The 20,006-nt window shown below is 47.4% G+C and overlaps 1 protein-coding gene across 3 annotated transcripts in view; it reads right to left on the reverse strand.

Annotated features, from left to right (window-relative positions):
* PPP1R37 (protein phosphatase 1 regulatory subunit 37) overlaps nt 1-9,246 on the reverse strand; it is a 59,112-nt gene extending 49,866 nt beyond the window's left edge. Inside the window, exons 1-3 of one of the 3 annotated variants that reach the window (XM_073549365.1) lie at nt 8,877-9,246; nt 7,414-7,493; nt 5,774-6,447 (exon numbers count right to left, since the gene is read on the reverse strand). In XM_073549365.1, the coding sequence (XP_073405466.1) occupies nt 5,774-6,392 (619 nt within the window). In that variant the 5' untranslated portion in view covers nt 6,393-6,447; nt 7,414-7,493; nt 8,877-9,246. Of the gene's footprint in view, nt 1-5,773; nt 6,448-7,413; nt 7,497-8,876 lie in introns of all 3 variants that reach the window. The other 2 variants (XM_073549366.1, XM_073549364.1) reach the window with 2 other exon arrangements.
* Between the last annotated feature and the right edge of the window lie 10,760 nt (nt 9,247-20,006).

A 20,006-nucleotide genomic window follows, 5' to 3' on the forward strand; every position in this document is an offset into this window, starting at 1 on the left:
CTGACTAGTGATTTAAATCGTGATTTAAATCAGTTAGATTTAAATCAAATCCACACTGCCAGTGAGTAATACTTTCGTGAAGCTCACTCAAACATTACTTTTAAAGGGGTATCCCTTATCTCGTACGATCAGTGGGAATCCAACCAGTGGGTGATTTGTAGCACAGCAGTGCTCCCAAATACTGAAACAGTGCCAAATGCCTCCTTCAGACGGACACATTACATGGACATGTGCTGTCTAAGTCAAATTTGGACAGCATGTTCTATGGGACCATTCGGATTACATCTTTGTCACATGAACTATTGGTCCGTGTGAAGAGAGAAAAAATTGCAACAGGACGCACTAATCTTTCAAGTATTGAAAGAGAATTTTCCTATACAAGTCTATGGGTGTACAAGAACAAAATCTAATCTTGTACGGATAAATTGTCATTAATAACCTAGAAAGCAGCATTAGTGTACATTTTAAAGTTGATGTGTAAAAAATGGATATCACATGGAAATTTAAAGAAAAAAAACAACCGGACAACACGGGTGACAAATGTGGATGAAAATCTTTTGGGGTTTTCAATATGAAATTTGGAAGATTTTTCTTACGCCTGTCTGACCCCAGGATCGGTGGTGGTCTCAAAGGTTGGCGCTCCAATAACCAAAGTGACGACATTGCCCATCTCATAATATATTGCTGGGATGACAGATCCTCCATTTCAACAATCAAGTTCCATATCTTTAATCTCTCTTGACACGCTGTAGGAGATCTAGACATGGCTTGGAGACAGCAGGTAGTGTCTACTTTATGCCAAGAAACAAGACATAAAAATGGATCCTTAAAAAGGGACCGTCAGCACAGAATAACTGTTCAAATCAAGTACAGGCGCTCCATGGCGGGCACTATCAGTTAAAAGCCCGTTTCCACCTGCTTGTTTTCCCGCTAGCTACACCCTATTTTGGCTCTTTCAACCCATAGCTTCAAAGAGATGGAGAGTGGAAATTGAGCGAAAAAGAGCAGGTGGGAAAGGGAAGATAAATGTTTGGCCCCGCCATGGTGTAGTGAGCGCCTGTACTTCGTTAGACCAGTCATTCTTTTAACATGAACTTGTCAATATTTGTAATTTCTCCCAATCCCATCTTTTCCTTCGCCGGCTTTTGTTTTTTACCAATAGGTCATTTCTCTCTCCTTCATATTGACAGTTTTTTTTTTTTGGATAGGAGGCGATCATATGACTCAGAAATACTCACAGCCTACACACTTTCAGTCGTGGAGCCATGATGGAGTCTGACGCATCTAATCAAGTAACAAAAACAAGTTTTGGTTTTCTCCTTTTAAAAATGATCCCAAAATTTTCCTTTTACTTAAGAATTGTTCTATCATCTAAAAACTCAGGTCATCTAAGGAAATAAAACCTATAAAAAACAGGCAGATCTGGGGGAGGCTGTTGTGAACTCTCGATTTGACTTCTCAGTCGGGGCTCCCTCTGGTGGTTACTGTGGGTAGTGGAGCTGGCCGAAGTCTGCCACCTGACGACGATGATTGGAAATCAGGGGTTACTGACTGGAGTATTTAAGTGAGCAGGCTTCCATCAGTGGCTGCTGGTGATTAGTTTTCTTCCTGTGCAATCTGAGGTCTGCTGTCTCCTGCCTGAGCCTGCATTTTTTAGTTAAGCTGTTCATTTGCTAATCCTTTGCATCTGATCTGGTTTTGCCTCTTTCCGCTTTGCTGTGAGGGTTCAGCATGCTCCCTGCTGGGGATGTGCTGGACCCCGCTCCATATGTTACAGCTTGTGTCGGTTTGTTCAGTCCCCTGTTATATTAGTCTCTTTTGCTTTGCTGCCAGCTCATACTAGAATGCTGATATAGTGGGGGAGAGGTCATGAGACAGCAGTGTTTTTTTGTACATCAGACGTGTTGAATTTTTAGGGTTTTTGCGTGATAAGCAGACAGTGTATTTCCTATCTAGTCAGTTTGGGCCCCATCATTTGCTCAGTCTATTTTCTGCCTGCGTTTGTGTCTCATCTTGTCTCACTGACTGTATATGTTTGGGGGCTATCTATTCCTTTGGGGTTCTACTCCGGGGCAGTTTAAATTTCACCTTTCTTGCTTTAAGCTTAGTTAGCTCTCCGGCTCTGCCAAGGCGTCTAGGGCATCGTAGGTACGCCTCACGGCTACTCCTAGTTGTGTTGTTAGGATTAGGGGTCTGCAATCCGCTAACTTACCAACCGTACTGGTTTCCTGGTGGCCTAGCCTATTCCTACCATCCTCCTCGGTGACCAGTTCATAACAGGAGGCAATGGGAAAATCTCATCCTACGTTTGCACAGAAATGCGAGTTTTTGCCACATTCCAGAAGTGGACAGGCTGAATGTGTGCACATTTCTGTACCAACTTACAGTGGCATGTAAAAGTCTGCGCACACCTGGTCAAAATTACTGTAACTGTGCACAGTTTAGCAAGGTGAAGATAAAATGATCTCTAGAAGGCCTAAAGTTAAATATGACATTTCCTTTGTATTTTAGGCAAAAAAAAAAAAAAAATCTATTGTAATTTTTTGCATTTTACAAATTACTAAAAGGAAAATGGGCCGATGCAAAAGTTTGGGCACGCTTGGAGATGTCCGCGCTCAGATAACTTTGCCCAACGATTCAGACCTGAATTAGCCTGTTAGGGTTCTGGCTTGTTCACTATCATCGATAGGAAAGGCCGGGTGATGCAAATTTCCAGCTTATAAAAATTGCTGCTCCTCAATACACACTGCACAAGTGCGGCATTTCAAGTGACATCTTCGCAAACCCAGGAACATAATTCAAGTTGTGAGGGCGGCGACAACCCTGACTTAATGCAATGAATTTCACCCCATGACTAAAAAAGGAGGTAAGATATAACTATATAAAGTGCTTTTTGCTAAGGATTACAGCGGCGATTTTAATGAAAAAAAACATGTTGGTGATGCACATTGCATCATTAACAACACTCTGGGAACACTTTAGATGCTACAAATAACGTGACAGGTTCCCTTTAAGCATGAAGATGGATCAATCATGGTTTGGGGTTGTGCTGCACCCAATGGCACAGGGAACATTTCACTGGTAGAGGGAGGAACAGATTAAATTACATTTCAACAAATTCTTGATGCAAACATAACGTGTAAAAAAGCTGAAGTTGAAAAGAGGATGGCTTCTACACATGGATAATGATCCTAAACACACGCCACAATCCACAATAGACGACCTCAAAGGGCGCAAGCTGAAGGTTTTACAATGGCCCTCACAGTCCCCTGATCTGAACATAATTGAAAATCTGTGGCTAGACCACAAAATAGCAGTGGATGCAAGACGGCCCAGGAATCTCACAGAACTGGAAGAATTTTCCAAGAAGAATGGATGAAAATCCCTCAAACAAGAATTGAAAGGCTATTGTGTCTAGCTACACAAAGTTTACAAGCTGTGATACTTGCAAAAGGGGGCAAAATAATTTCATTAGCTTGCTTAACTGTTCACAATAACAGTAATTTTGACCAGGGGTGCCCAAACTTTTACATGCCACTGTATGTGGCACATGTACAGGCTGTGAGGTGCCAAGTTTATTAAGAAGCATGCACAATTTGTCTATAACGTACTGTGGTTTATGTTTCCTCCATAGACTACCTTGCACTGCTGCAACAAATGCACATGTGGAAGGCCACCAAGTTCCTGCAATGGTCACGAAGACAATGCTGTGAAGAGACGGGTGCAAATAATGGTATAACACGATGAATACGGTGCACTGACCGTAAACTCCTGCCTATCACTTACTGCTGGGAAGATCCTGCCGGCTCCAAAATCTCCCAACATTTCATATTCCTGCCCTTGAACAGACACTTTTTTTTGCCAACGTCTGACTAATGGGATGAAAATTAACATCTAGACCTCCAATCCCCTGCACCAGAAATCATAGTAAAATTCCCAGAGCGTCATTCCATAATGAGAAGACTTTAAAACAAGAGCAGGAATGGTACGTCTGGTTACTAAATAACTAATAAGTGCTGGGTTTGATTTATAATTAATCAACCCAGAAAGAGGTCAGATCTGGTTTCAGATCAATGTAATGCTATAGGGCCAGAGCGATCCGGCTCTGCAGGGCTGTGCTTACATGCCACCACTTGTAGCTGGTACATGGCATGTGGAATTTCAATAGCTACAAGTGTACAATACCCCCGACAAGCACAATGTTATTCATTGCAAGAAATACTTCTCTCCTATGTATCATACATGTTCTATTGTACTCAGCCATAAAACTGGATTTTCACATCAGAATAGAAAGTAATTGTTTTTCCAGTTAAATAAATAATATACTTGGATGTATGTAAAACAAGGGAATAAGTTAAAGGGGTTGTCTCTGCCACTTCCTTCAGAAGCACACTGCTCCTCTGCCTCACCACTTTCCTGCTTTCCGGGGGAGCGGTGCGCTCCTGAAAATTGACAGTCCGGAGCAGTGGCATGGTCTTGCCCCTGCAGCATCAGATCATTACCCATTTTAAAAGAGGAGACAATCCCTTTAAATGGAAAATATGGTTTTATGCCCCCAGCACAAATCATTTCTGCAGCAAGCAGTGAGGATACGTTACCACTGTGCACAAACACAGCAAATTTGCATAGTGCCAGTTCAGGCTGCTGATGTGACTGTGGATTTCATCCTTCACAAGGCATAGGGTGAAATATGTGACCTAACCGCGCCATATTAGCATCCAAAATATATCCGGGAAAAAAAAAAAAAAAAAAGGGTGCATACACATACAGCAGATTTGTTGTAGAAATTCTTGACTACCCTAATATGACCTGCCAAAATCCATGCATGTGCAGCAGAAAATCTCTATACAAATGCATGGTATTGGTTTTAGATCACAGATAGGGACTGTCCAGAATAATAATAATATTATATTATTAATAAAAAAAAAAAAACAACACATTGCTGATTTCCTTCAGCGACTGCATCACCCCTGAGCACGAGTTTGGTCTGGTATTGCAACTCATCCCCATTGAAGTGGAGCTAATCTGCAAATACAGAGCACAATCCATGTTTAGGAGCGTCACAGTTACTGGAAGAAAGGAGCCAAATATTTCTACCTCTGAACAATCCCTTTAAAACAATAATCAGAGATCCAGCAGCTGAAAAAACTGGCATTAATCCACTAACACAACCAGATTGTACACCATGGTACTGGTACAGTTACATTTTGGGGAAATCGGTTGAAAATGGTACAGTGTGCAGGTTTTCCATCAAAGCAACAAGCACATCAATGGAAACCAACAACGTTCAATGCTACCGCTCTATTTAAAGTCCAAGGGCCTGAGCACAGCACTTGTCTATTTCCACCACGCCCATAGCCTACATGCGTGACCAACACTATGTCCAAAAAACTGGCACGGGATCCCCAGTGATCACACACACTAACCGTGTACCTGGTGTATACCTGATAAGCTGTGATTATGGACCAACCCCATTTGAGCATTTTTCGGCCAAGTGGGTAATTACGGACATAGGAAATTAGTCCATTAGCAATCTAAGGGTTGAGGGTCTCTCAACCCATTAACGGCTCCGATACTGAACATGCAGTGTAAAATCCGCAATGCCAGAGCGGAGAAGAAATACACCTTGGCATCTCCTATTAAGTTCAGAGATGTCATTGTAAACCAGTAGAGGCAAGTATCAGAATAGTTGGCTTTTCTCAAGTCCAACCTTTGTCCCCCCCCCCCCCCCCCCACACAAGAGGCACAGGAAGTAAAGCATCACAGTCCTCACCATGTCTCCACGGGTCTTTGGGTTCTAGGGCACCAGAAACAATGTCATCATCGCACGGAAATGTGACCCTCTTTGGCCCCTGTTTATTGCGGCCATTGTCCTCCTCAGGGGCCCCTTCCTCTTTGGCCCCCTTACTATGACTTTCTAGATCTGCGGCTCCAGTGGATGGAGTCCCCTCATCACAATTAACCTTTTCTTCATCTGTAATGACGGCGCTGGAGGAAGAAGAAGCCGGTTCGGTCCTATGAGGCAAAGCCTCCAAATTCTGGATACCTGGGGATGAGGCAATGTAAGACGAGTCCTTGGTCAGTTCCTGGGCACTACCCAATGAATCTGCAGATCCTAAGGAATTTTCCAAAGTCACTTCCACCCTCATGTTCTCTTGAGGAGCAGTATTTATAGATGTTAAGTTGTCCATACTGTCCTTCTGAGCGGGCACCTCGCCCAACTCATCAGTGCCATCTTCTTGTTTAGCGTTTTGATTGCTGCATTGCTCATCACCCGACCCTTCCTGTGTGCACAAAGTGTCCCCATTGTCCTCTGCCTCAATATGTTCCTCCTCTTTAAGTGACCCCTCAAAGGGAAGATTTGCAATTTCCAAGACAGCAGGCATCTCCATAGTAGCAGGTACTTATCCAGCCATGGAAGCCATCGTTAGATCACGCACCAGAAGCCTGTAACACACCAAACGCATTAGTATCAGTTCATCATGGAACGTACCAAAACCTTAAATATCATATCACTTAATATTTCCCATAGTATTAAAATTATGAAGCTTTTGTATTTGATTTCTGTAAATAATAAGGTGTAGAGATACACCCGCCATATAACTGATAACAGTTCGCTCATTCATAAATTTCCAGGAGGAATAAAAGAGGAACCGCACAAGATAAGAAAAGATAATACATAATTGGTGTATTATGGGAAATGTAGGCATCTATTAAGCAAGACATCTTAGGAAAGCAGACTATTGTCATTTAATCTAGCATCAATAAACCCTGGCATAGTCCTAGATTATCAAGTATTCTGAATTAGTCACTGAAAATAATACAAGACTCATTGGTACAGAAGGTGAAAATAAAAAGTCCAGCTGGCATACACATTAGAAAGCTTTCTGCCCCAACCACAATCTGTAGGGAGCCATCCGGGAGGCCACATACACGACATGAGCAGCCAATCCCCCTGAAAGCGACTTCATTTGTATGTGAGCCTTTATATTCAACCTTGCAAGAGGTCAACTATCCACAAGGTGATAACTTGCTGATGGGTATAAGTTTGATCCAATTGATCCCAGGAATGGGGCTCTGAAAGGTACAGCCAAAATGGAGCAATGACCACACAAGTGTGCCTGCGCTCCACTCACGGACATTTTAAGCCCTTTCGGGAGTCCTGCAAGGGTCCCAGAGGTCAGCAAGCTCTCGCCTAACGTTTGAAAAGGTGACAACTTGCAATATTGGGAGTAACAGATTTAAACAAACAAAATCTGGTGCTATAAAAAGTACATTCACAAAGCGGCAGATCTGCTACACAAATATCTGCGACTGTCGCATCTGAATGAGGCCTGCAGAAAGCCGTCCACATGCTGTCCCAAGCACATAGAAGGAATGGATTTTCAGTTGCAGGTGTGTGTGTGAACATACCCTTATCACAAGGATTTCCTAATCACTTCTCTTTGCTCAGTCGTCTGCTCTTGTGAAATTCCACACTACTCTGCAGATCTCTGCTGGAAGCAAGGATTGGATTATCAGATGTCCTTGATTATTAGATGAACTGAATATCACAATCTCTTTACAAAAAAAAAAAAAATAAAGTGCATAATTTGCAACAACAAAGAAGTAATCGCATGACAGATTATTGAACGTCATAGTCTCGCTTCTCCCTACTGAGCATTTCCCCTAAATTATCAAACAGAACTAACACGACTGTGACTCGTCCTACAAGTTGTATTCAGGCTTTACATCAGTTTAAGGAAGAGCTGGGGGACACCTATGTAAGCGTTTACTGCTCCAGATGGGTGCAGGCCATCTTTTCAAGACCCTCAATGGGTGATAGAATATGATTAGATATGTGATCACTTATAGCTGCTGGGACCCCTATAAATGCTGGGAACGAAGGGGATAGCTGGGTGAATCAGTCTTTTCCTGCACAGCAATGCTACTATCCACCCGCAGCACAGAGAAACTGGATAAGATTGGATGCAGTTCCCTGGTCTGAGGCTGCTGTCTGTGGCAAAGCAGTAAAAGGGCCCCTTAATTTTTAGGATAAAGTGGCACGGGGCCCAATCCTAACACATTACTTGATAATATTGCAATCTCTTCAGTAAAAAAAAAAAAAAGCCGTCAACCATTGTCAGGAAAATTTACCATGTAAAAAAAAAAAAAAAATCATGCACCAATAATATAAGTGGCTTTTGACAACTTTGCTCCACAGCAGTAATGGCGGTCATATCGATTCTTCCATCTTCTGCATCACGCAACAAGGTACCAATCCTTCCCATTGATGGGGGAAGATACTGGGGGGCTTAATAAGATTTCAACATTATTAGAAAACTTGTAAGAAGTTATGGATTTCACTTTGGTCCCTCCACGATCACTTGTGTGACTCCCCCGGGGAAGGGTCCATAGTGACAGTCCCCGCTGACAGTAATTTTGAGACCACCGTTGTATCTTTGGATACAAACGGGCACAAAATAGCAACACTATGGGCCCCTGGAAGCCACCGTAAGTACGGAGAAAGCTCGCTAAACAAGACCTTAGCCCCAGAATAGACCCCCATATAAAACCTGAGGTCGAGTAGCGGCCCCCACGAGCAATCGATCACCATGACATGCAAAACGGAGCTGAAATATGGCGGCGTGCACGTGACTGAGTATTGGGGGAGTGCTTGTGAATATGGGGGACCACATTCTTACAATCTTGGAGTATGTCCTGCAAAGATAAGCAGTGTCGGGGGTCAAAAGCACCGCGTCTCCCCATCTTCCAGAGAAATAACGGACAAGATAACGTGGCCCCTGGATATATGGCCCCTGGCTGCAGATTTGGCTGTCTCTTACTGCTCCTGGGAGTGTCACACCATAAATACAGACAGCAGACAGTCTCATTACCTCTCAGTGGCCGTCAGTCCCCGGCAGCATGTGTACAGCCGTGTTACATGGCCCCCCAGTGTTATACCAGCCGCAGCAAGTCTGTGCAATAAGCCCCTCAGCGCCCGCACACAGGGCAGCCCCTGTCTTCTCTTCACGGGGTTGTGTCTCTGCTGCCGCTTCTTGTTTGTCTCTGTCGTCCCAAGACTGTCTCTTACTGTCTAAACTCAGTTTCCGGGTCACATGTCTCTGTCTCAGGTCTCTGCCAGGCTGCGACGCCAGAAAACAGCTGAACCAATCAGCGCCTGCCGCGTCAGCAACCACCATAGAGATCAAGGAGGACCGGAGATTATAGGAAGGACGGACCATAAAGAGTGACACCTGGGGAAAGAGCGTCTGCACTGCAATAGAGTTGGGGGGGAGGATTGTTTAAAAAAAACTACAAATCCCAGCGTGCATTGCAGAATTGCTGAGCGGCTGTCAGCTGTAGTCATAGAAATGCAAAATAATAAAGGAATATAACATTTGTGTCAGGATTACCACAGAGTGTATGTGACGCATAAAGTTATTTTGGAAAAAACAAAACAAAAAAAAAACACCCTGTATGTGTTTGCAGCACCTATGCAGAGCTGTATGTTACCATGGTAACAGACTATATATGTCCATACAAACTCGAGCAGGTAAAAATTAAGGTTTTTTTCATTTGTTTCCAAGGAGCAGCACTGCGCCAAATGCTGACATTAACCCATTACATACACACTGTACGTTGTTTTGCACTTTCGTTTGTTATTTTTCTAGGCGGAGCTGGAGCGTTTTCATGTCTCTGTCCTCACAGCCCATATGCCAGCTTATCCTTTGTTTTGCTGTTTGGCCAGGATGTGTCGTACTTTTGAATGACACTGTTCAGTGAGGCGAAGCAGTGAAAAAAATGCAATTCCATCATCATTATTATGAATTTTTATATGTTTTGTTTTTATCGTGTTCATTGTGGGGTAAAAATGTAGCCAGTCGCTCAGATTACAATGACTATACCTTGGTTGAATTTGATGAATATTTGACTTTTTTTCAACCACATTAAAGGGGTTTGCTGTCTTCAGAATAGGCCATCAATATCAGATAAATTAAAGGGGTTGTCCGATATTGGGAAAAAAATAAAACCAGCCGATCATCAATTTCCGGTCCGCTCCAGATGTGATCAGCGGTGGAGCAGAACAACACGGCTCCGTCAACAGCAGGGGGGGGGCTGGGGATCCGCCATTATCCATTCGTATAGGGGCAGGATTGCAGGAGCCGGGCACAGCCACAATGCAGTCAGCAGAGCTTTGCTGTGCAGTGTCACAGCTGTGCACATCTGAACGACACCCGAGACCGCTGATCGGCTGATTTTTCTAATATCGGACTATATAAAAAAAACGTAAATTGTTAAAGGGCATCTGTCAGTAGGCTCAGCCCTCCTCAAAAAAATAAAGGGAACACTATTCCATTTGCAACAGGCTGTATGTGTTCCCTTTATTTCTTTGAGCAGTATAGATCAGTAGGTCATAGGAAGCTGAATAAAATGATACCTTGTTATCTGCGATCTGATGTCTTATTCCAGAGAAATTCATGTTTTTCTTAATATGTAAATGAGCTGTTAAGATCTACGAGCTGGACATAGGTCTCCCTGAGAATCTGCCTCCAGAGTTTATTATAAATGAAAGGAGGTGTTGCCTGTGTGAGACTGTGCCATGTAATCACTGACAGTCTTGCTCTCCTGTAAGAATGGTGGACTGTACTAACTGCCGAAGTCACCAATCTTGTCATGCAAATAGTGCTATACGTCTTTGTATATCTTGTGTGATATATTGTGATGTGATAATGTATAGGGGAGGAGTAATACAGAGATAATACATACGTGTAACATGTATAGACTGTGATATGGTAACGTGCAGCATAGGGTAAGAAATAGATTACGACTGAGGATGGGTCGCCCTCGCACACCCAGGGCAGCGGGGTACTCGGTACCGGGACGGTGTCAAGGTGGGAATGTGTCACAGCAGCGGTGACCCGGTCCGTGGCCCTGGGCGCCCAATATCAATGACGGTGATGTTAATGGTGTTAAAGTTTATTAGAATAGTTTGTGACGCCACCCGTGGTGTTTGGCAAGTAAGATGTTAGGCCAACGCTGCATGCAGATCCGCTGGGACTGATCGTGTGGTGCAGCAAAGATGGTGTAGCTCCCCACAGGTGGAGCTGTAGTCCCAGGGCAGTGTAGGTGCAATGGATGAGGAGAGGCGCAGAATGGTATGGAGGCTTGTACCCAGGTGTAGTGGTGCGGGAATAACTGGAGGACACCAGAGTATGCGGTTCCAAAGCTTTACTCACTGTTTGCAGTTCACTCAACTGCCTGCCTCCGTACTGTGTTCTCCAGGTCAGGGCTCCAGCCAACCTCCAGGCAGGATAGGATTCTCCCTTCCACACTCCGCCAACACGAACACGTACCTTACTGAACGATTCCTCCAAGGCGCCTTTAGGTGCGAAGCACTCCAGTACTTAGTTACCCTGGAATGCCTCTCTCTAGGTGTTCCTAGTCTTTACTTGTATGACAGACAGCTGTAGCCTGCTTCGGGGACTCCTCACTGCGTCCCGGCTCTCTACTCAGTTGCTGTTGTGTCCCAAGTCTATGATGGGAGCAAGGCGTTAGCAGCTCACTACTCCTCCGGTGTCTGTTGCCGGACATAAAGATCCAATCAACCTCGGGGACCGGGCCCCGGCCTTTGCGCTCTCTGGACTGGAAGGGTTCTCTCTCTCAACCTGCTTCCCACCATCCTTCTATTCTCCTTCGTTCCCATCTGTTCTATCCCTCTTATGGAATCTGTAGTCTCCAGTCTACATCTCTTTCTCCTTCTCTTCCTTCCCTAGGGAGCTCGTTCCACTAAGACCAGTCCTCAGCCTCTCCTGACTGACTGCCTTTCTCCGCCTTGAGCTCCTCTCAGGCTTACCTGCTGTCAGCCTGCTCTCTCTCTCTCAGACCCTCATCTGACTGACCTCCTTCTCTGGGACTCACCCCAGACTGACCTCAAATCCTACACCTTCCCTCTCTTTTATATCTAACTCCACCCGCCTCCCCAGCACCTCTCGTGTTATGAAGCCAGGGACCACAAAAGGCACCCTATGACCTTTCCAGCATAAAGCATGGATGGGTCCCTGCTGAACTATCCTGTGTGTGGGGTGCAGGTGTTGGAATGTGGAAGGAGTTCCCACCTTACCTGGATGGTGGGGCACTACACCTTAGGAGAAGGTGCAGTACCTCTGTGGCGACTGATGCCTCAGGGGCGCCACAAGGACATAAGATAAGGACAACAGGCTTAGCACATACTGATGTAAAGTAGTAACTGTAGTTAGCTGGAGACATAGGATAAGGTACAGTTAATGTCTGGGACTAGCCCAAAATGGGAAGGGGATAATGGTAGTATAAATCAGACTAATTCCTGATAGAAAGGGAAATGCAGTAACTAAAATCAAGTTCAAGTTCAGTGGGCTGCTTTCAGCCACGAGGATCTATCGTTCATGGCAGTGGGAGGCCTTGCTAGAATCGCTCGCGGACTTTCCTGCAATGTCTGGTACTAAGAAGAATGTCTTATCCTCTGGTGTACAAGGGATGATGGACATGGAACCACATGAAGGGAAGGTAACAGATCCCGGTGTACTGCGGGACAGAGCAGGAAATCCCTGGAGGTGACAGTAAAAGCAAATGTAGGAATAGAAGCGTTGCGCTGTTAGCGTGGGTGGTGTGGAGCCGGAAACTCCAGGAGTGGACCCTCTGGACCGTGGCACCGAGGGGGCCCCGGGCGAGCTGCCAGGTGAAACCGACCCCTATACAGGGACCGATAGGAGCAGGCCCAGGGGTTCGAGCACCACGGCAGCCGGTGCCAAGAGGGGCGGCTCAGGATGGACTGGAGTAGGACTGTGCGACTGAAGTGTAGAAGACAGGACAGAGCTGGAACCAAGAGACAGGAATGGAGTAAGGCAGTAGACTGGAATGTGAAGGGATGGCTGGAACAGGAACACAGGAGAGAGGGATAGAGGAGGATGGAAGAACAGGAGTTGAATGGAACTGGAACACCGGAGGAAGGACTGGAGTAGGACGGCAGGACTGGAACAGGATGGAACAGGAACACCGGAGGCAGGACTGGAGTAGGACGGCAGGACTGGAACAGGATGGAACAGGAACACCGGAGGCAGGACTGGAGTAGGACGGCAGGATGGAACAGGAACACCAGAGGCAGGACTGGAGTAGGATGAAACAGGAACACCGGAGGCAGGACTGGAGTAGGACGGCTGTGGCGCCCCTGAGGCTCAGTCGCCACAGAGGTACTGCACCTTCTCCTAAGGTGTAGTGCCCCACCAACTAGGTAAGTTGGGAACTCCTTTCCACACTCCAACACTCGCATCCCACACAACAGGGTAGTTCTGCACAACCACATTGCGGCTCAGTGCTTAGAGAGTAGCAGAGCACCTCTGGTGGTTCCCTGCATGGAACACTGGATGTGCTGGGAGGTGGGTGGAGTTGAGATCCATATAAAAGGTTGGGAAGGTTTAGAATTACAGATCAGTCTGAAGTTAGTCTGAGGGGAGTCTGGACAGTCAGTCAGGAGAGTTTGAGTTCGGGTCCGAGAGGAAGGAGATCCCTAGAAGAGGGAGAGGAGAAGGAGTGCTGCAGCTGCCTCAGTGATCTGAGCCAGCTGGCACGGGAAAGGAACAGAAGGAGAAAGACGTAGAGCTGCAACCTAAGCTTCCATAAGAGAGAGAAAGAACAGTGCGGAACGAAGGAGTAGGAGAACAGAGAGGAGACGTGGGTTGGAAGAGGAACCCTGCCTATAGGTTCTCAGCGCAAGGCCGGGGCCCGGTCCCCGAGGTTGTATGGACACTTATGGTTCTGCAGCAGACACCGGTGGAGTAGTTGGCTGTAAATGCACTAGTCCCATCTAAGACTTGGGGCACAACAGCAACTGATTTAGAGAGCCAGGACTCCGTAGAAGCGAGTCCCCGAGAGAGGCTACAGCTGTCTGCCATACAAGTAGAGTTGTTAGGAACATCCGACAGGAGGAACTCCAGAGTGCCACAGTACTGGAGCTCTTCACACCTTAAGGCGCAATAGAGGAGTCGTTCAGGAGAGGTACATGTTGGCGGAGTGTTGGAGAGGAGAATCCTGACTTGCCCGGGAGGTTGATTGAGTCTCTGCCCCGGAGGACACGGCACGGAGGCAGGCACCAGTGTGTACCACGGACTGTGAGTAAAGCTTTGGAACTGCAAGCCCTGGTGTCTTCCATTCATTTGTGCGCTAACACCGTCAGCACTGGGTACCAGCATTCCTCACACCGCCTGCGCCTATTCTCATCTATTGCCATTACACTGCCCTGGGGTTACAGCTTCACCTGTGGGGAGCTACACCATCTATGCTGGAACCCACCATCAGCCCCAGAGGATCTGCACGCATCGTTGGCTTAACATCTTGCTTGCCAAACACCATAGGTGGCGTCACGAACTATCACATAATCTATATCACAAACCACCTTTGATTTGGACGCCCAGGGCCATGAACCGGGTCACCGCCGCTGTGACACCTTTCCCCCTGACACCGGCCTGGTACCGAGTACGCCACAGCCCTGGGAGGGCGACCCACGGCAGGATAAAACAGGAACACTGGAGGCAGGCCTGGAGTAGGATGAAACAGGAACACCGGAGGCAGGGTTAGAGTAGGCTGGTGCCGGAAACACCGAGGACGGCACCGAGAGGCTGCAGAGAGCACAGGAGGAAGCAGGGCCCAGTGTGCGAGGTAGCACATCGATCAGGCGCCTCCCTCAGGGGGAAGTGGCCTGATATGGCCCTGTCTAGTCTGCCATTGGTCCGAAGGTTCTTCCGGGTCAGGGCACAGCCGGAGCACAAGAAGCAGAAAGGAGGCGCGGCCGCGGCCTTTGGCGCATGCGCATTGCATGCAGAAATGGCGTCGGCCGCGAGCCCGTCAGAGGTGACCGCCGTGGCCGTCGGGTGGCGAGAGGAGCGGAGGCCGGGTGACGCGGAGGGAGGAGTCGGGGCTGCTGTGGCAGCCTGGAGGGCCGACAAGCGACTGTCAAAGGAGGCCATGTAAGACAAAATGTGGGCTTGAGTATCTTGTTGCTGACCCAGCTCCCGTTAAGAGACTGGCCAGTTGAGTGGCATTTCCAGGATCGGCCACCTGCAGGGCCGACAAACAGGTGTCCATATACTTCATGACGGACATAATGCGGCCCTGATTCTCTCGCAGGAAGAGTAACTCTTTCTGGGTGGCAGCTGTGGTACCGGTGGGATCCATGGCCTGATTGTACTGTTAGCGTGGGTGGTCTGGAGCCGGAAACTCCAGGAGTGGACCCTCTGGACCATGGCACCGAGGACTGGAAGACAGAAGGGGCATTAGTGAACCCAAAAGGCATCACCAGGTACTCAAAATGTCCCTCCGGAGTATTAAACGCCGTCTTCCATTCATCCCCGTGCTTGATGCGAATAAGATTATACGCCCCCTGAGGTCAAGCTTAGTAAACCAGCAGGCACTCTTAGCTCTGGTGAATAAATCAGACATCAGAGGTAACGGGTACTGATATTTAACCGTCATCTTGTTAAGGGAACGATAATCAATACACGGTCTTAATGAACCTTCTTTCTTGGCCACAAAAAAACCCCCAGCACCTAAAGGTGACGAGGATGGTCTAATATGACCCTTCTCCAATGACTCCTTAATATAGGATCGCATAGTATCATGTTCGGGTACTGATAAGTTGAAAAGCCGACCCTTGGGAAATTTACACCCAGGCATCAACTCAATTGCACAGTCATAACTCCTATGAGGAGGAAAAGATGCAGACTTGCTCTCACTAAATACATGAGAAAAATCGGCTAGATAATCAGGAATATCATGAGACTGAGGAGAGGTGGAGAAAACAGGAGCGTCCCTAAGAACACACTGACAACCCCAACTCACCACAGACCCAGATTTCCAATCCAAAACTGGATTATGAGTTTGCAACCAAGGAAAACCCAGAACAATAGTATCATGCAAATTATGCAGCACCAAAAATTTACAATTTTCTTGGTGGTCTGGGGCAACCCGCATCGTCACCTGGGTCCAAAACTGAGGTTTATTCTCCGCCAAAGGAGTAGCATCAATACCCCTCAAAGGAATAGGCGTCCGCAGAGGCGTCATGGAAAAACCACAACGTTTAGCAAAGTCCAAATCCATCAGATTCAACGCTGCTCCTGAATCCACAAAAGCCTTTGTGGAAAATGTGGATAAGGAGCAGATCAGTGTAATTGCCAAAAGAATCTTAGGTTGTATACTGCCCACAGCAAATGTGTGTGCAAAACGTTTCTCTCGTTTTGGGCAGACAGAAATAATATGAGAGACGTCTCCACAGAAAAAACACAGCTTATTACGCCTTCTAAACTCCTGACGTTGCGCCCTAGACAAAACTCTATCACATTGCATAGGTTCAGACATTTGTCCAAAAGGTGGCAACTCCTCTCGTGTAGTTTTGCGTTCACGTAAATGCCGATCAAGTTGAATGGCTAATGACATAGAATCCTCAAGACCAGAGGTAACAGGAAATTCCACCATAGTATCCTTTACGGTTTCTGACAGACCCTTCCGAAAGAGAGCTGCCAAGGCACCATCATTCCAGGTAGTAAGGACCGCCCACTTTCGGAATTTTTGACAGTATAACTCTGCAGAATCCTGACCCTGGTTCAATGCCAATAGGGCTTTCTCAGCTTGATCAATAGCATTAGGTTCATCATGCAACAACCCCAAGGCTTGAAAAAATGCATCCACATTAGTCAGAATAGGATCTTCAGGTGTCAAAGAAAACGCCTAATCCTGGGGATCACCGCGCAGCAAAGAGATGACAATTTTAACCTGCTGCGCAGAGCTCCCCGATGAATTAGGCTTCAAGGCAATAAATAATTTACAATTATTCTTAAAATTCAAAAATTTAGACCGATCCCCAAAAAACACATCAGGAATAGGGATCCTTGGTTCAGCAGCATGTGAATGAGCGAGATAGGCGGAAATTCCCCGCACTTCAGCAGTGAGCTGCTCCACATGATCAGACAATTGCTTAATCTCCATTTAAAAAAAAAAAAATCCTCCTACGGCCCCAGAGAAAAAGAGGAAAAAATATACATATAAAAATAAAAAATTCTGACACTTTTCTTTTTTTTTTTTACAATTCTTTCCTGCTTTTGAGTACCCTAGAATCTGCGGTAAGGCTGGTGATTCTGTTATGAATGGGTCACCGAGGAGGAAAAAACAAAACAAGCTAAGCCACAGAAAACCAGAGAAGTTGGTAACTATGCAGATTGCAGATCCCTGATCTTACCACACAACTAGCAGTAGCCGTGGAGCGTGCCTACGATGTTCCTAGACGCCTCGTCACAGCCGGAGGACTACATAAGCCTAAAGCAAGAAAAGGGAAAACTAACTGCCCCAGTGCAGACCCCAAAGGAATAGATAGCCCCCACACATGTATTGACGGTGAAACAAGATGAAGGCACAAACACAGGCAGGAAAATAGGCTGAGCAAATGATGGGGCCCAAACTAACTAGACAGGAAAGGAAAGGCAAGTCACTGTCTGCAACCTGCAAAAAACCCTACAAAAATAATGTCCAACACTTCTGATAGCAAAATTAACCCTGAAGTCACTAGACTTCTCCCACTATATCAGCACTCTGGAATATTCTGAGACAGAGCAGAAAGAGGCCGAACTAGTAAGGGGCAAAAAGCCAATTGGCAAAATACTGATAAATAAGAGTGGAAATTCAGCTCAGCCCCCAGCCGGGGCTGGCAGACCACACAAAAAACTGAATAGACCAACAAAAACAAGTGTGAACATTAGCAGAAAAACTTAGCTTTAGATGACTGGAACAGAGCTAAAAACCAAGAGCTGACAAGCCAGAAGGAATCACCAGCAACTGAATAGGGCGTCGGCTGTCTTAAATCTGAGAATCCTGAGATCCAATCATCATCCTCATTCTCATGTGGCAGATCTCCACCGATCAAACCAGCCGCACCACCTCCCGTCACCACCAGAGGGAGTCCAGAAGGGGAACTCACAAGTGGTGAGAATGAACTCACAACACCTGCCGAGCCTGAGTCCACGTAGGCCACCTCGGAACCACGTCTCTCCCCTGAAACTAAAAGCACAGAAATCGTAAGAGGTTGAGAGGGATCATCATCACCTAGGGAGGCCTCTCTTACCTGACCTAGGTGGAGAAGTTTCCCTGTCTCTTAGGACAGGTGCGAACATAGTGTGACGAATCACCGCAATAGAGGCACAGACCTTGTGCCCACTTCTCTCTCTGACGTAACTCGACCAACTTTAAGCGATCTTTCTGCGTAGATTCGACCGAGGAGGGAGAAGAGGACCCAGCCGAACGGGGACTGGCAGAACGGGTGAAAAGGGGAACTGGCCTGGTGGATCTCCTGTCTCTCGCTGACTCCCGAATGCGCTCCTGGAAGCGTAGGTCAATGCGGGTAGCCAGCGAGATAAGGTCCTCTAAGGTGGACGGGGTACCTCGACCTGCGAGTTCATCTTTTATTCTGCCTGAAAGACCGCGCCAGAATGCCCCTACCAAAGCCGCGTTATTCCAGCTGAGCTCGGAGGAGATAGTGCGAATAGCGTACTGTCCGACCGTGAGAGAACCCTGATGTAAGTTAAAGAGTGACTCAGTGAGAGAGGCTAACCGGCCCGGCTCATCGAAGACTCTGCGAAAAGTATCCAGGAAAACCGGGAGACTCGAGACTACAGGGTTGTCACGTTCCCAGAGGGGATTCGACCAAGACAGTGCCTCCCCCTCCAGATGGGACATGATGAAGGCCACCTTGTCCCGGTCAGAGGGATACCATTCAAAGTGGAGGCTACACTGATTTAAGAACCCCCTACAGAGCTTGGGATCCCCGGTGAAGCGAGGCGGTTTGACGAGGCGGGGCGTCGGGAGAGCTGTAGACACAGAGGGAGGAGTCGGGGCTGCTGTGGCAGCCTGGAGGGCCGACAAGCGACTGTCAAAGGAGGCCATGTAAGATAAAATGTGGGCTTGAGTATCTTGTTGCTGACCCAGCTCCCATTGGAGACTGGCCAGTTGAGTGGCATTTCCAGGATCGGCCACCTGCAGGGCTGACAAAACGGGTATCCATAGACTTCATGACGGACATAATGCGGCCCTGATTCTCTCGCAGGAAGAGTAACTCTTTCTGGGTGGCAGCTGTGGTACTGGCGGGATCCATGGCCTGATGGTACTGGTAGCGTGGGTGGTCTGGAGCCGGAAACTCCAGGAGTGGACCCTCTGGACTGTGGCACCGAGGGGCCCCGGGCGAGCTGCCTGGTGAAACCGACCCCTATACAGGGACCAGTAGGAGCAGGCCCAGGGGTTCGAGCACCACGGTAGCCGGTACCAAGAGGGGCGGCTCAGGATGGACTGGAGTAGGACTGTGGGACTGAAGTGTAGAAGACAGGACAGAGCTGAAACCAGGAGACAGGAATGGAGTAAGGCAGTAGACTGGAATGTGGAGGGATGGCTGGAACAGGAACACAGGAGAGAGGGATAGAGGAGGATGGAAGAACAGGAGTTGAATGGAACATTGAACACCGGAGGCAGGACTGGAGTAGGACGGCAGGACTGGAACAGGATGGAACAGGAACACCGGAGGCAGGACTGGAGTAGGATGGCAGGATGGAACAGTAACACCGGAGGCAGGACTAGAGTAGGATGAAACAGGAACATCGGAGGCAGGACTGGAGTAGGACGGCAGGATGAAACAGGAACACCGGAGGCAGGCCTGGAGTAGGATGAAACAGGAACACCGGAGGCAGGGTTGGAGTAGGCTGGTGCTGGAAACACCGAGGACGGCACCGAGAGGCTGCAGAGAGCACAGGAGGAAGCAGGGCCCAGTGTGCAAGGTAACACAACGATCAGGCGCCTCCCTCAGGGGGAAGCGGCCTGATTTGGCCCCGTCCGGTCTGCCATTGGTCCGAAGGTGCTTCCAGGTCAGGGCACAGCCGGAGCACAAGAAGCAGAAGGGAGGCGCGGCCACGGCCTTTGGCGCATGCGCATTGCATGCAGAGATGGCGTCGGCCGCGAGC

Source organism: Dendrobates tinctorius, unplaced genomic scaffold (assembly GCF_039654945.1).
Source record: "Dendrobates tinctorius isolate UK_male_01 unplaced genomic scaffold, ASM3965494v1 ptg000158l, whole genome shotgun sequence".
NCBI classification, from domain to species: Eukaryota; Metazoa; Chordata; class Amphibia; order Anura; family Dendrobatidae; genus Dendrobates; species Dendrobates tinctorius.